General features: G+C 42.0%; 1 protein-coding gene and 1 long non-coding RNA gene across 2 annotated transcripts in view; one reads left to right on the forward strand and one right to left on the reverse strand.

Annotated features, from left to right (window-relative positions):
* Positions 1 to 324: 324 nt before the first annotated feature.
* The window catches only part of LOC109027949 (uncharacterized), a 97,679-nt gene continuing 82,609 nt past the window's right edge, over positions 325 to 15,394 (reverse strand). The window contains exons 2-3 of the long non-coding RNA XR_008667991.2: positions 8,049 to 8,183; positions 325 to 575 (exon numbers count right to left, since the gene is read on the reverse strand). This is a non-coding gene — a long non-coding RNA (uncharacterized lncRNA). The remainder of the gene's footprint in view (positions 576 to 8,048; positions 8,184 to 15,394) is intronic.
* On the forward strand, positions 3,050 to 4,177 carry POU5F1B (POU class 5 homeobox 1B). The gene is given in 1 exon segment (XM_019039405.4): positions 3,050 to 4,177. A coding segment is annotated over 1 exon segment (1,080 nt). The 5' UTR covers positions 3,050 to 3,082; the 3' UTR covers positions 4,163 to 4,177.

Below are 15,394 nucleotides of genomic sequence, written 5' to 3' on the forward strand. Positions count from 1 at the left end.
GCAGCTAGCTGTTTTTGCCATCCCAAGTGTTGTGATTTCTACCTGCTTTCGATTTAACCTATTTGCCAGTTTCTCTGCATCCAACCATCATGGTTCTAGTTGAGGTCCAACCTCAGAGAAATAGCTACTTAAGTGATACTGGGATACTTTGTACAGAGCAAAGAAACCAGTCTTTATGCCACTTGGAATGGATTTTTCCAATTGTCCTGCCCCCACTGAAAAAAGCTCTTGGTTCAGAAGAAACAATGACCAATGACGTAAGAAGGACTAATGTTTCCACCTGCCTCTCAATTTAATAGCAAGAGATTCCACATGTCAGACAGGAAAGAAGGCTAGGAAGGAAAATGAGCATTAAGATTAATAATTGATGTTAATACTGACAACAAAGACAAACAATGGTGATAAATGAAATGGCAGAACCAAGGAAATTGTTCTACTGTGATATCTTTCTTTCAAGCAGGTCAGCTGTATAATTACCAAACTCAATTTCATCAGGAATTTCATCAACATCAGAGCCCCTGGGCCACCAGTCTTCAACGTTTGCTACCAGTGTGTTACTGTCTGCTTGTCATTATCTAGAGACAAAAATGGAACATTACAATGGGCTTTATGACCCTTCTGTACCTCAGCATTTCCATCCTACCCCCTTCACCTAGCTGTACCTCATTATCTATCCCAGTGCCTGGCCTGTAATATCCCTAGAAATTAGTATTGCACTAAACTAAATTAAACACAAAGACTTATTTAGCGGATTCACAATTTTTAGTTGTACTACATAGTCAAACGAGTAGACGTTCAGGTCACAAAATCTAGCCTGTCTCCCCATGAGACCACGATGCCATTGTCTGAACAGATTAAATAAAGCAGAGCATCATCTCAAACGATTTTCATGGTTCAAATCTAGGTAGCTATACTTACCAGCTGTGAGGCTTAGGCCAACCCATTAACCTTCTATTTCACTTTTCTGCTAAATGAGACAATATGGACTTTACTTCATTTTGTGAGAAATAAATAATCTAAGTAACTGGTCAAACACATTTTGTGCTTCTTAAAAAAAGGTGGTACTTACACACACACACACACAACACCCGATATAATACAATATTTTCAAATGACACTATAAATATTTTAGTCAGGTCTAAAGGAACAGAAGTTAATGATAAAATGATAAACAATAAATAATAGCTACTGTTTCATGAGAAAATTACACACATCTTACTTGACTTAAACCTCACAACAGAATTGAGCAGAAAGTTATTACCCTGAGAAAGGGGACTTAAGGTTGGCAGGATAACAAGTGGGAGAATCTAGAGGTAAAGTCATATCTATCTTATTGGAAACACTCAAGAACTTCAAATAAGCATGAGAATTTGAGCAAGACTGAAGGAGAACGTTTAAGTTCCCTTTCCAACTCATATCCCAATTCTGGAATCTAATTTCTGTAACAAGTAACTATATTCCTTACTACAGAAGTAAAGATGGCCCCATGGAGAAACTGGCAGCATGGCATGATGGAAACGGAATAGAATCAGGAATTGTTTTGTACCTGTGTGTGTGTGACTTTGGTGTTCTGACTCAGACACATATTTGAGAGGTAGAGAGGGGAGAAGAGGGTTGCCACATTATGTAACAGAAAGGAGCCCACTGCTTAAACACTTACCTTGTGCCAGACATTGCACTAGGACTTTATTACCTGCAACCCATCCTGCAAAACTGTGATGATTTGATATGATCATTCTCATTTTATCGTTGAGAAACAAGGGTTAAGGACATTAAAAATTTACTCAATGTTTAAACATTTGCCTGTCTTATTCTAAAGCCCCTTCTCTTTTCACAATCCCTTTAAGAAATGGACATCCAATATTTGAGTGGCAGAGGCAAAAACATGGCCTACCAGAACCATTATGATAGCTTTACAATATGCCCACCAATTATTTGATAGTCCTGCCAAATGGTGAAGGCTAATTACCCTCCTACAGAATGTGACTCACTTCTAATGAATAAAATATGGCACAAGTAAAAGTGTGCGATTTCAGAGACTAGGTCATAAAGAACGCAGTGGCTTCTTCCCTGCTCTCTCTTTCTTAGATCATTCTCTCTAGATCATTCTCTCTGGGGGAATCCAGCTGACATGTTGTGAGGACACTCAAGCAGCTTTATGGAAAGTCCCACATGGTGAGCAACCGAGGCCTCCTACCAACAGCCAACAAGAAACCGGGGCCTTTGCCAACAGCCAAGTAAGTGAGCCATTTTGGAAAGTGGATCCTCCAGCCCCTGTTAGGCTCCCAGATGACAACATCCCCTGCTCTCATCTTGACCCCAACCTCATGAAATACCCTTATCCAGAATACCCAGTTAAGCCACACCACAATTGCTGTTTTGCAAAACTGTGAGCTATGTGTTAGTTGTTTTTAAGCTATTAAGTTTAGAGGTGATCTATTACACAATGATAAACAACTAATACACCCATCCAGTGCTGAAGAAAGGGGTTGTCAGGAGGGTGGAATTTGGACTATTAAATCTTCATAGAGTGCTATTTTCCCTCACTACACACTTGCCACCAACTATAAAGAATTAGGTCAGGGAGTTTCTTTGGTTGCAGCCCATTTTGCCTTTGGTTGTTAATGGTAGAACCACTTCCCCACAATCTGCAGGAAATAAGAATCGGAAAGAAGGACACACCATTCCATAGCACAGAACACAAGTAGATGGCTCCCACGAAGAATCTAGCAGCATGGTATGGCAGAAGCAGAATGGACTCAGGAATCATGGTGCCTACACTGGAATTTCAGATCGGCCACTGACACAATGGACACATTATTCAACATTTCCAAATCTTGGCGTTCTTATCCAGAAAGTGAAGATAATAATTGCCAATTCACAGGTCACTATGATTTAAAGAGATTACTTTTGAAGAGTTCCTAACACATTCATTCGACAAACATTTAATGATGCTTCAGGCACTGTGTTCATTGCTAGCGAGAGTATGACACACACAGCCACAGGGTCACAGAGCTTTCAATGAAAAGTAACATAATTGCTCATTTCACCAGGCCCCCGGCTTGGGGCGCCTTCCTTCCCCATGGCGGGACACCTGGCTTCGGATTTCGCCTTCTCGCCCCCTCCAGGGGGTGGAGGTGATGGGCCAGGTGGGACGGAGCCGGGCTGGGTTGATCCTCTGACCTGGCTAAGCTTCCAAGGCCCTCCTGGAGGGCCAGGAATCGGGCCGGGTGCTGGGCCAGGCTCTGAGGTGTGGGGGATTCCCCCATGCCCCCCGCCGTATGAGTTCTGCAGGGGGATGGCGTACTGTGGGCCTCAGGTTGGAGTGGGGCTAGTGCCCCAAGGCGGCTTGGAGACCTCTCAGCCTGAGGGCGAAGCAGGAGTCGGGGTGGAGAGCAACTCCAATGGGGCCTCCCCGGAACCCTGCACTGTCCCACCTGGTGCCGTGAAGCTGGAGAAGGAGAAGCTAGAGCAAAACCCGGAGGAGTCCCAGGACATCAAAGCTCTGCAGAAAGAACTCGAGCAATTTGCCAAGCTCCTGAAGCAGAAGAGGATCACCCTGGGATATACACAGGCCGATGTGGGGCTCATCCTGGGGGTTCTATTTGGGAAGGTGTTCAGCCAAACGACCATCTGCCGCTTTGAGGCTCTGCAGCTTAGCTTCAAGAACATGTGTAAGCTGCGGCCCTTGCTGCAGAAGTGAGTGGAGGAAGCTGACAACAATGAAAATCTTCAGGAGATATGCAAAGCAGAAAGCCTCATGCAGGCCCGAAAGAGAAAGCGAACCAGTATCGAGAACCGAGTGAGAGGCAACCTGGAGAATTTGTTCCTGCAGTGCCCGAAACCCACACTGCAGATCAGCCACATCGCCCAGCAGCTTGGGCTCGAGAAGGATGTGGTCCGAGTGTGGTTCTGTAACCGGCGCCAGAAGGGCAAGCGATCAAGCAGTGACTATGCACAACGAGAGGATTTTGAGGCTGCTGGGTCTCCTTTCTCAGGGGGACCAGTGTCCTTTCCTCCGGCCCCAGGGCCCCACTTTGGTACCCCAGGCTATGGGAGCCCTCACTTCACTGCACTGTACTCCTCAGTCCCTTTCCCTGAGGGGGAAGTCTTTCCCCCAGTCTCCGTCATCACTCTGGGCTCTCCCATGCATTCAAACTGAGGTGCCTGCCCTTCTAGGAATGGGGAACAGGGGAGGGGAGGAGCTAGGGAAAGAGAACCTGGAGTTTGTGCCAGGGCTTTTGGGATTAAGTTCTTCATTCACTAAGGAAGGAATTGGGAACACAAAGGGTGGGGGCAGGGGAGTTTGGGGCAACTGGTTGGAGGGAAGGTGAAGTTCAATGATGCTCTTGATTTTAATCCCACATCATGTATCACTTTTTTCTTAAATAAAGAAGCCTGGGACACAGTAAAAAAAAAAAAAAAAAAGAAAGAAAAGAAAAGTAACATAATTGAGTAATAATTTTTTAAGTGTGGTAAAATGTGTGGCACATAGTAGGTATTCAATAAATACTTGTTTTTTTTTCCTCCTTTTTACATTTTCCTAGAGTGCTACTTGATGGTAGCTGTAGTTTTTCTTCAAGACATCCTATTTGTCCTGATACAAAACCTCTTTTGACCGCTAACGGCATAGTCCGGCCCTCACCATTCCCTCACATATTCCACAAAAATGTGAGCATTAACCATTCCCCATGATACAGATAAAATTTTAAAAAATTAAATTAAAAAATGAATTATTTATTTAATTACTTATTTTGAGACCAGGTTATGAGACTGGCTAATTTTTGTATTTTTGGTAGAGATGGGGTTTTGCCATATTGTCTAGGCTGGTCTCAAACTCCTGAGCTCAAGGGATCCTCCTGCCTGGGCCTCCCAAAGTACTGGGATTACAGGCATGAGCCATTGCACCTGGCCCGGATAATTTTTTTTCTTTTTTTGAGGTAGTGCCTTCCTTTATAGCTCAGGCTGGAGTGCAGTGGTGTGATCTCGGCTCACTGCAACCTCTGCCTCCCAGGTTCAAGTAATTCTCCTGCCTCAACCTCCTGAGTAGCTGGGATTACAAGCACCCGCCACCACGCCCGGCTAATTTTTGTATTTTTAGTAGAGATGGGGTTTCACCATGCTGGTCAGGCTGGTCTCGAACTCTTGACCTCAGGTGATCTGCCTGCCTTGGCCTCCCAAAGTATTGGGATTGTAGGTGTGAACCACCACGCCCGGCCCTGAAAATTCATTTTTAAAAGAACATCATATCTGCCTTAAATGCATTAAGATTTCACATTAGACTCATTATTCATAGTGAACATTAGGAACTTGAGTCCACTCAGTAATAATGCACCTATTCATGACTCTTGATTCAAAGATGTGCACCTATTTACCCTGGACCAGCTCCTTGGAAGGACATGAAATAGAGGGTAATAATCACATCTTTCCAAATCTGCTATGAAACTGCATCGCCAAAAACTGAGACTCATTTTCCGACTGATGAATCAAATGACAACAAAATCTCCAGGGCATTCTGAAACCCAACAGGGATTAATGATTAGGCATACCAGTGGTAGTTAGGAGACTTGCCCAAATTTCCAGTTTTCTGCAGATGGCATCTAAGTTAGAAGACTGTCATAAATTTATTCATGGCTTGGCTTTCTGCTATTTGCTCATTGGTGACACTTTTATATAAAATGGTGTTTCCATGGCTAGGAAATCCCAGTGGAGATCAAGAAACCTGGGTTCTACAAACTAATGGGGTGACCTTTGATTAGTCCTAACTCCCTTCCTAAGCCTCAGTTTCTTTAGACATGAAATGAAAGCAATGGATTACATTGCCTTAGACTTTTTCCTAGATCGAAAATGATGTGATAATTGTGCCTTTCCAACAATAATTGATACCACTAGTGAACATTCTTTCTTAAGCACATCTATTAAGGACTTCATTTATATTATTTTTCTAATCTTTAAGCAAACTCTGAGATAAGTGACTATGATGTTTATTCCATAGGTGCAAAAGATTTGTCAAGTAACTCCCCAAAGTAAAAGGGAGGGCTGGAGTTTAGACTCATGACTGTTCTGCTCTAACCCAAGTAATTCTGGATCCCAGACTCCCCAAATGACAAGTTATTCCAGAAATACTCAGAAAAAGGAGGGTGCCGTATGTCGCACATGGAAAAATAGAAAAAGTAACAGAATCCAGCCAAAGGATTCCCAGAAATTGAGGCTCTTCTGTTCTTGGCATTTGCATCTTTGGATGTGTGTTTTTTACATTGCTCTATGCAAAAGGTATGTTTCAATGTGATTTTTTTTTCTCCTCCCATCTTACCACTGAGGAATCACAGGGAATAGACTTGACATCTGTGAACTCAATTTACCCTAGAAAAATGTTTCAGTCACACTTAAAATTAAAAGGGCATCAATTAGAATAAGGACACTTTGTTGCCTAGGAGGACTGAACTTTTTTGGACCTGGGGCACCTTATCAGCTTCATTTTTAGCTCTAGTATAATCAAAAGGTCAGGATCTCCACTGGACCTTAGAAATTTTTTATTTTTTGATAAGATTTTCTGAATGCCTGCCATGTGTGAAGGGAAATGCCTGGACTTCTATGCATATGTATTTCATCATCTCCCCACATCTACCCAGGAAGACAGGCACAGTGAGCCTTGCATGTTGTAGATGAGGAATCTAAGTCTCAAAGACAGAGAAGGAATTTCTCAAGGTCACACTGTAAGTAAAAGGCAAAGGAGGGATTAGAACCCTGGATCCTCTTTATTATACCAAGCCTGCCTCACAAGGATGCCAATCTCTCATCACTTACTGGGAAAGACCAACTCCTCCCATTCATGATAAGGTAATGCTATCCAATAAAAAACCCCAAAGCAGGCATAAAATATGAAGTAGCGAAACTCAGGCAGGCAGAAAGCAGAGTGGTTTAGACATGGCTGCTGTCTGCAGCAGGGAGAAGTTCCTGGCAACATGACCCTGAAAATAACAATGAGTGACTGAAGCTAAGAAGGAAGAATCTTCCAAGGACTCTGAAACTAGATATTTTCTCAAGCCCCACCTATGGACAAACACAAATCATGGAGAAATAAAGATGCCAGTCTCCAGGAAGCACCAGAGTTAAATTCATTCTGGAATTTAACTCCTGGCATTAACAGTTAGCTGGGAGATTAAAACAAACCAACACACAAACACAAAAAAATAATCAGTGGAAAAAAGTTAAAAAAAATCAATGGACAGTGGTTTCACAGCAGATGGCAAAGAGGAATATTAAAAGCTGTATTTTATTTGGAACTCATTTTCTTCTGATTTCCTTATTAGGTGTTTTGTATATCGAGGCCCATAATTCCAAGCAGCCTCCATAAAGTAGAGGCTAAGAATTGCAATTTGTAGGTTAAAAAACTGTGCTTGAAATTCCTTGTTTGTCCCTTGTTTGTCATTTCTCTACCCTTCTGTACTTGGCACACACCCTAGGAAGATGACTTGTATCAACTACGTAAATGAGCTCCTTGCCTTCTGGCTCCTAGTTGGGTTTAGTCAATGAGACCTATTAGCAGGAAGATCGGAAGGTAGGAGAATCTGACTTTTTATTACTTTAAATTCCTTCCTGTTAGGGCTTAAATTGGCTGCAATCTTCCTTTGAAAGTTGCAGCTCCCTTCAGAAAGCTCTTTCTTGCAGCTCTAGCATCTCCCCAGACTTCAGTAAATGCTTCCTCCCTGTGCCCTGAGTCCTAGGCTTAGTGTGAAAATGGGTCTCTGCTGCCACTAACCCTGGGATGCTTCACCCTCCCTTGTGAGTTTCCCTTAGTTCTGCCCACATCTTTGTAAATAGTCTCTTCATGGAACTTTCCTCAATTGCCTCTTTTAAATGTTTGAACTGGTTATGTTGGGAGGGGCCCCACTATGGGAGGAACAATGACTAAGACACGGAAAGGTTAAGTAGCTTGTGCAAGGTCATACAAATAGTGCATTAGTTAAAGCAATGCTTGTTTCTATAACAAATAAACCCCCATATCTCAGTGATTTTAAGTAAAGATACATTAATTTTTTACTTACGTCAGTCCAAAATAGGGTTCCTGAGGAGCAAGTGGCTCTTCTTCAAGTGGTGATCCAGAGAAGAAGCTCCTTGCATTTTCTGGCTCTGCCATATTCAACACACCTTTCAAAGTGACCATGTTCATCAGCACAAAGCTGGAGGAGGGAAAGAGTGTGGAGGCTTGAACATGGCAGGTTGTGTGTCACGCCCTCCACTCATGTTTCATTGGCTGAAGCTCAGTTGCATGGCTGTCCAATTGCAAGACAGTCCCAGAGATGGTGAGCTCAGGAGGATTAAAAAAAGAGTTTGGGAAAGCTCTTGACAATTTCTACCTCAGAAGTGTGTTTGGAAACACAAACTCAAATCCAAAGCTTTTCACTCAAAACACAAGGCCTCCAGTTCATGGTGTATACAGTTATTTAATGTGGGCATTAAGGAATAAGAATCATCCATGTGTGTTCCGGAGGGGAAGAGACAGAACCAGAGAAAATTTTATAATGTGATAATGTCAGCCCATGATTCTACCATGGGAATATCTATTCTGAAAAAGTGTAAGATGGGAAACAGGGACTGCTGCTGCCTCCACCTATCACAGTAATCACTTACTTTACTTATATTACCGATAAAGTAATGTATAAGTAACTGCACATAAGTCTAGCATTTAAGGACATTGATTTTTATATCACTTGTTATTTATATAAAAATAACCATATATATTTAATAGTAAATATCACTGTAAAAGGATTACGTGAACAAAAATATGCATTCCATGATGATTTACAGTCCCAGTTAGAAATTCCAAGGGTCATTTTGATTATATACCCTGTTTTCTTTATCCACTAAATTTAGAACCGACATCTCCACTGTATTCAAACTGTAGCTCTCTCTCTTTCCACTCACACCTCTGTGGATTTTTCTGTACTGCCTGTGAGTTTTATAGTGTTAGTACATACTCTCTGAGAACACAGACACAGTGGGACTTTTTGCATTGCTATGTAAATCTGCAGATTCACTACTCAATAATTATTGACCTGTTGACTTTGCCTTTTTTCCACCTCATAAGCATTTCCAATGATCCAGAAATGTGAAGAAAGAACAAGCCCCAAGAAGGTAAATTTTCCCTGAGTAACCTGGGGAACTCACATAAAAATGGACTGACACAAATGTTATTTCAAGATTTAAAAACAATATATTTGAATCCTACATCAAGAAGTAAAATATCATAAGCTCTCAGCCTGCTGATCGACTCTACAGCACTGTTTCTCATCATTATAATATCCAAATATAAGAATGTGAAGGAAAGAGAATTTCAAGCACCATAAGATTATCATAGATATTACTCCATTGATCTAGTCATTCACTGAATGTGAGACCGTGTGTCCATAGCAGTGAAGAAACTTCTGTTCCTGCCATCAAGGATCTTACCTGGGGTAGACAGATAGTGCACACATCATCAAATTTTTTATAAAAAGGTAATTACTGCTGGCAATAAGTGGGGTAAAGGAAATCAAATTCAGCTGCTATTTTAGAAAGTGCTCTGAGATGAGCAAGTGGCATGCTATTTTAGAGAAGTGGTCAGAAAAGATTCCCCTAAGCCTCAGAGCCCTGACTGATGAGTGATCCAGGTAGAGAGTGGAGGAACAGTATTTCAACCTGTGCAAAGGCCTTGAGATCAGGATGGTTTCAGGAAATTCGAGAACACCATGAGTCCATGTGGCTGCAATAGCAACATTGAACATGAGGTAAAAGGTGGCCAGAGGGGTTTTCATGGCCTGTGGAGTTTGCAGGCCAGGATATCAAGAGTTTGAATTGTGTTTGAAGGGTAACATAAAGCTATGGAGGTAGGTGGGTGAACAGAAGAGAACCATCATCTGTTTTGTTTTGTTACAAGGATCACCCTATTTGCTACATGCAGAATAGGCTCTTTGTGTGTGTGTGTAGTGGTGGGGAGGAGGAGAATTGACAAGAGTAGAAGCAGAGAGATAAATTGAGAGATCAGAAGTGACTTGGACCACAAGGGTAGACTCAGAGGTGGTGAAAGTGGTCAGATTAAGGATGCACTTGAAAATGGAGTTGTCAGGACCTGCTGATGGCTATGGCATGGCTGTGAAGGAAAGTGAAGAATCAGGATGCCTTCCAGGTTTTCAACCTTGGCACTAGTGAAAGGATTGGCAACAGCTGAAATGGAAGCAACTGGGAAAGATGTTCTGCCCTAGTGGTGGAAAACACGCCACTGGCTCAGCTGGATACTTCCAAAGGGCTGCTCTGGTAATACCTCTAGTCAACAGATATTTGATGAGTACTTCTGCCCTATCCTCAAGGAGTCCCAGGCTGCAAAGAAAAACTGATGTACAAACAGATGATCATGCTGAGAGAGAAAGCCCACAAGTTACTCTGGGAATAAAGAAAAGGACAATGAAGCCAAATGTGGACTCAGGAAGGCTTTTTGGAGGAAATGACACCTAGCTAAGACTTGAAAGATGAATAAAAGCCAAAGATGTTGGGAGAAGCAGTCAGGCAGTGGAAACAGCATTAGCAAAAGCACAGAGAGCTGGAACAGCATGACAACAAACCACACACGTCTCACCAGGGAAGTGGAGGGTGAAAGGGAGCACAGGGATGCAGTTAGAGACGTTTGCAGGTTCCAATCATAGATGGTTTTTATGCTGTTCCTCAGAGATAAGCATCTATCCTATAAGTCTGAAGAGGCAACCATTGAAGAGTTTAAGATAGGAGTGCCAGTGTCAGGAATTAGGATGACAAGCTCAGTTTCTAGGAGGTCCAGATAGTAACAAATAAGAACATGTCTTTGGCATTCATTGCTTCTACCACATATTTTGCCTTTGATCCTGGTTTTCTTGGGTGAGTTCTTCTATTGTATGTCCATAGTCTCCTGGTCTAGAAGATATAAAAGCTTATTCTTTAAGTTTAATTTTCTGCATTCTTCCAGTAAAGGTCTAGCATGGAAGAAGAAATCTACAGAGTTCCCTGGTATATTGCCTGGCTAGGATTTAAGCAAGATATTCATGAACCATCTTGAAATATCAGAAATAAAGATTCACTCCCAAACCCACCACCACTATCTGCATACCTGCTGCCATTTAGTATCAACTGATTTTTCAACTTAGAGTCAATAGCAATGACTAAGTGAGAAATCTCAATAGCTATTTAACTATGAAAAGATAGACATCAAGTCAAGCACAAACTTCAAAACTCTCCAAAATACCAATAGCTAACATTGACTGAGTGTTTACTTATATACCAGGCATTCATCTAAACACATTTCATACATTAATTAAATGTTTTCAAAACAGCTCTAAGAGATATTTAATTTGACAAATGAAAAAAACTGAGGGTTAATTTCTTTATCCAGGGTCACACAACCAGAAAGTAGAAAAGCCAAGATTGAACTTCAGAGATCTTGACCCTAATGCCTTTTCTGGGAAAACAGTCCATAGTTTTACTCAATAATTCTTAAATCCTTTTATTTAAGAAGTATTCTTAAATAAAACCTTCTCTTCCAGAATATTCTCCAAGTCCCACTAACCAAGTTCAATTCCTACCTCTCCCATGATCTTTCCTGCTTAATACGAGTCATTCCAATCTGATCTCAGATGGCATATGCATTCTATACCAGAAATGTCGTTAATTCCACTGCACTTATTCCCATAAAAACAAGAACTTGTCAACAAAATGAAGACAAGTTTGTTTTAAGTATTAATACTTTAAAAGAGTTAAAGGACTCTTTCTTTCTTTTTCACCCTACACATAGAATAAGTACTCCACCAAATGCAACTACCAAGTACCCAGCACACATACACTATATATACACCAAATACATACATATAAGCACACATGTGAGTTTGGCCAAAACACATAATAAAAGAAGAAAATTGCAGCAACTTCTGAACCAAAGAAAATGAGAAAAAAATACATGCCATACAACATTAATTGCAGCAAAGTCTGTAGGCTGCAGACTACGTGGGCACAAACAAGATTCAACTTTGTGCATGTAGTTGAATCTTGGCCTTTTATTTGCTATTTGTGTGACACTGAACAGGTTCATCATGCCTCAGTTTCCTCATTTGCCAAATTTGCCATTTTTTTCTTGGGGGTTTATCCTGTAAGTCTCTTGAGCAACAGTCACACTCTCAAGAAGATTCATTATGCTCTCATATTTTCATTTTGTGTCTTATAATGCATTGATTCATCTTTTGCTCAATTTGACTTTTAATATTCTACATGGTTTAGAGAATAAAGTGTGTGGACCTGTCCAGAGCAGATGACCGTCTGCCTCTAAGCTTGAGGCTCTTAATTCCAGCTCCATTGCCCATTGGTTGTAGTCATAGAACAGGGAAAATTTAATTCAAAACTCTCAATCCACCCTGGAGAAGGAAATTAAAGCCTAGAAGAATAATATGCCTTGACCAAGGTCACAGAGTATGTTAACAATAAAGCCACAACCAGAAGTCAAAGCTTCCTGTACTCAGCCCAATTTCTACTAGTAAATATTTCCTGAGTGCATATTAATGTTTCAGGGCCTGTGGATACAGAAATGAATAAAGCACGGTCCCCACACAAAAATATTGCCAATTGTATTGAACCCAACAGATGACCAATTGCAATGCTTCCTAACCTTGTTTGTGTCTGTGTCTGAGACACATGATACTTTCCTAACATGGGCCCTTGGAGAGTTGATTCCCAGCCACTCAGTATTTACAAACTGGAAATTCACTAACCTGTAACCTGTACCAGTTCCCAGTAGAAACTTGCACATTCAGAAATAATTTGAATAATCCTCACATGGAAGATGAGGATGCTTCTGAGGAGGAAAATGCCAAAAGTAAGATAAATCAGACCAATGACTTAAAGCTGCTGGAAAGACATATACATTTAGCAAGATGTCTGGAAGTGGGGGCTCTAAAGCTGATAGAATAGCTTGTGACGTCAAAGCATTAGATTGATGTCTCTCACCTTCTCTCAGTCTTTCCCTCATGGGCTCAGGTTGGCATTCCTATCTTTAGGAACCACGATTTCACATAACTGCATTTAAAGGCAAGAAACACAAGGCAATCAAGATGGAGAGAGTGGTGTAGCATGAGGAGAGAGAGAAGGGGAGAGAGAGAGAGAGAGAGAGAGAGAGAGAGAGAGAGAGAGAGAGAGAGAGAGCACTTGCCATGTATCTCTCTTTTAGGAAGGAAGATAAATCTATCCTAGATAACCAGGAGTCTCCTTAAATCTCACTGGGCAGAGCTGGCTCACATAGCTGCCCTGCTGCAAAGGAGGCAGGCAAGCATGCATCTGGCTCATTCAACCTACATAAGTAGAGTCAAGTAAGGGAAAAACCAACTTCGGCATGACTATTGGTAGGCAAACAAAAATGTCTGCTGCACCCAAACTGTGTAGGTTTGTTGAAGGAATGCATGATCCGCCCTGGGAGTCGTAAATAGCTCCACTTGCAGAGCCAGCATCCAGGAGTTTGCAAATCTCTAGTCCTCGGGCCTAAGAAAACTTTCTGAACCAAGCTGGAAGGGGGAAGAAACAGGCCAGGCAGATTTCAAGGACACTTGCCATTCTGGAAGGGGGAAGAAAGAGTCTAGGCAGATTTCAAGGACACCTGCCATTCTTATACACATCACATTTTGCCAGATTTTGCCCTCCATGCCTGGGTCCTCAATGGCCTGTGATAATGGAATACTACTATTCACTAGGGCATGGAATTCTGCCATTTACTACAGCTCAGAATTTTATCAACTGTTGATATTGGAATTCTACCCCAAGCAGATCTTCCATTTAGCCATCATCCAGGCTCAGAATCTTACCATTCCCAGAACCTCAATCCCCACCCCATTTATTTCTGAGAACTTGAGGGCAGCAAGATGATGTCAAATCCCAACCTAGTGAGTCAATGTAATTGATTCCTAGTGAATAGTCAGTTGCCTTGTAACCTCCCAAGATAGCTGTGATTAGAAAACTGGATTCTCAAAGCTAACTTTGGGTCCACCCATTGCTAAGTCTGTCCCCTCCTCCCCCAGCTCCTCCCTTGGAAATGTCCCAAGACAATGTGCCATGAGATTCATCTTCCCTTCTATGAGTAATAAGTCCTGCAAGGGGCATGTCAGAAGTGCCCTGACAGGAAAGCCTGGTGACCTGCCAGAGGAACCTTTCACTTTTTTCCGCATGCTCTGCTCTGTTTCCCTTTTCCTCCTAAAGGGAAAATCTGAAGGCGTTCAGTTTAGTCACCCAGGGTAAGCCGTTTTGACTTGTCGACAGTAAATACTGCTCTGTCCTAACTCCCCGTGACTGACACACAAGCCTGTTATTTCAACATCACTCTCTGAAACCTCTCTCCAGAAACCTCAAGGCAGTTGTATATGTTGTCAGTAGGTCTATGGGCCTGGACAAGGCATTCTGGTGTAGTGAAAGTCAATGTCCCTGGAGTCATTCAAACTGAGTTGGACTCTCAAGTCTCTTCACTTTCCAGCTCAGGGATATTGGCCGCTTATCCAGTGAGCCTCTTGTTCTCCTCTGTAAAATGGAGATAATAGTGCCTACTTTACTGGATTGTTGTAATTAATAAACATCATGCTGGTAAAAGGTTTACACCTACAATGGTGCCTGGAACAGAGCAAGTGATTTTAGAAAGTATACACATAGAGGTGTGTGTATGTGTGTGTGGTGTATGTGTGTATACTCACTCATTCATGCATGTATGCATTCAACAAGTACCTCCTGCCTACTAACTGCCTGGTCTTAATCTAGGTGTTGGATATGTAAATAATAAATAAAATTGTCAAAGTCCCATCTATATTTTAGAGTGGAACACGGACAATAAATAAATAGATGTGTATTGTGACAAGTGTCAATAAGAGCTATGAAGGACAACAAAACATAGTAAAGAGATGAGGAAGGCTGGAGAGGCCAAGGAATCCATTTAAATAAGGTCATCGGGGCAAGGCTCTGAGAGGGTGGCATGGAAGGGAGACCTGAAAGAAAGGAGGGAGAAACCACATGTTTTGGTTCCTCTCCACACACTGCCACCAAACTATTTCTCCTATAGCCTTCCCAAGCTCAGTAAATGATAATTCCACTCTAGGAGTTTTCCAGCTCAAAAACCTCACTGTCAGCCTTGACTCCTTCCTTCACACCCATGCCATGCCAACTGTAGATGCAGCCAGCTCTGTGGATATCTGGGAAGGAGGCTTCCAGGTGGAGAATAGCAAAGTCAAAGGCTGAAGGGAGGAAGCTCCCTGGCCTGCTGTGGACAGTGAGGAGGCCGAGATGCTAGAGAAGGACAGTGAGAGCAGGCCAGAGGATCAGCTGAGGTCACTCACCTGGGACTTTGTGGACCAGATTAAGGAATTTT

This window comes from Gorilla gorilla, chromosome 7 (genome assembly GCF_029281585.2).
Source record: "Gorilla gorilla gorilla isolate KB3781 chromosome 7, NHGRI_mGorGor1-v2.1_pri, whole genome shotgun sequence".
Taxonomy (NCBI): Eukaryota; Metazoa; Chordata; class Mammalia; order Primates; family Hominidae; genus Gorilla; species Gorilla gorilla.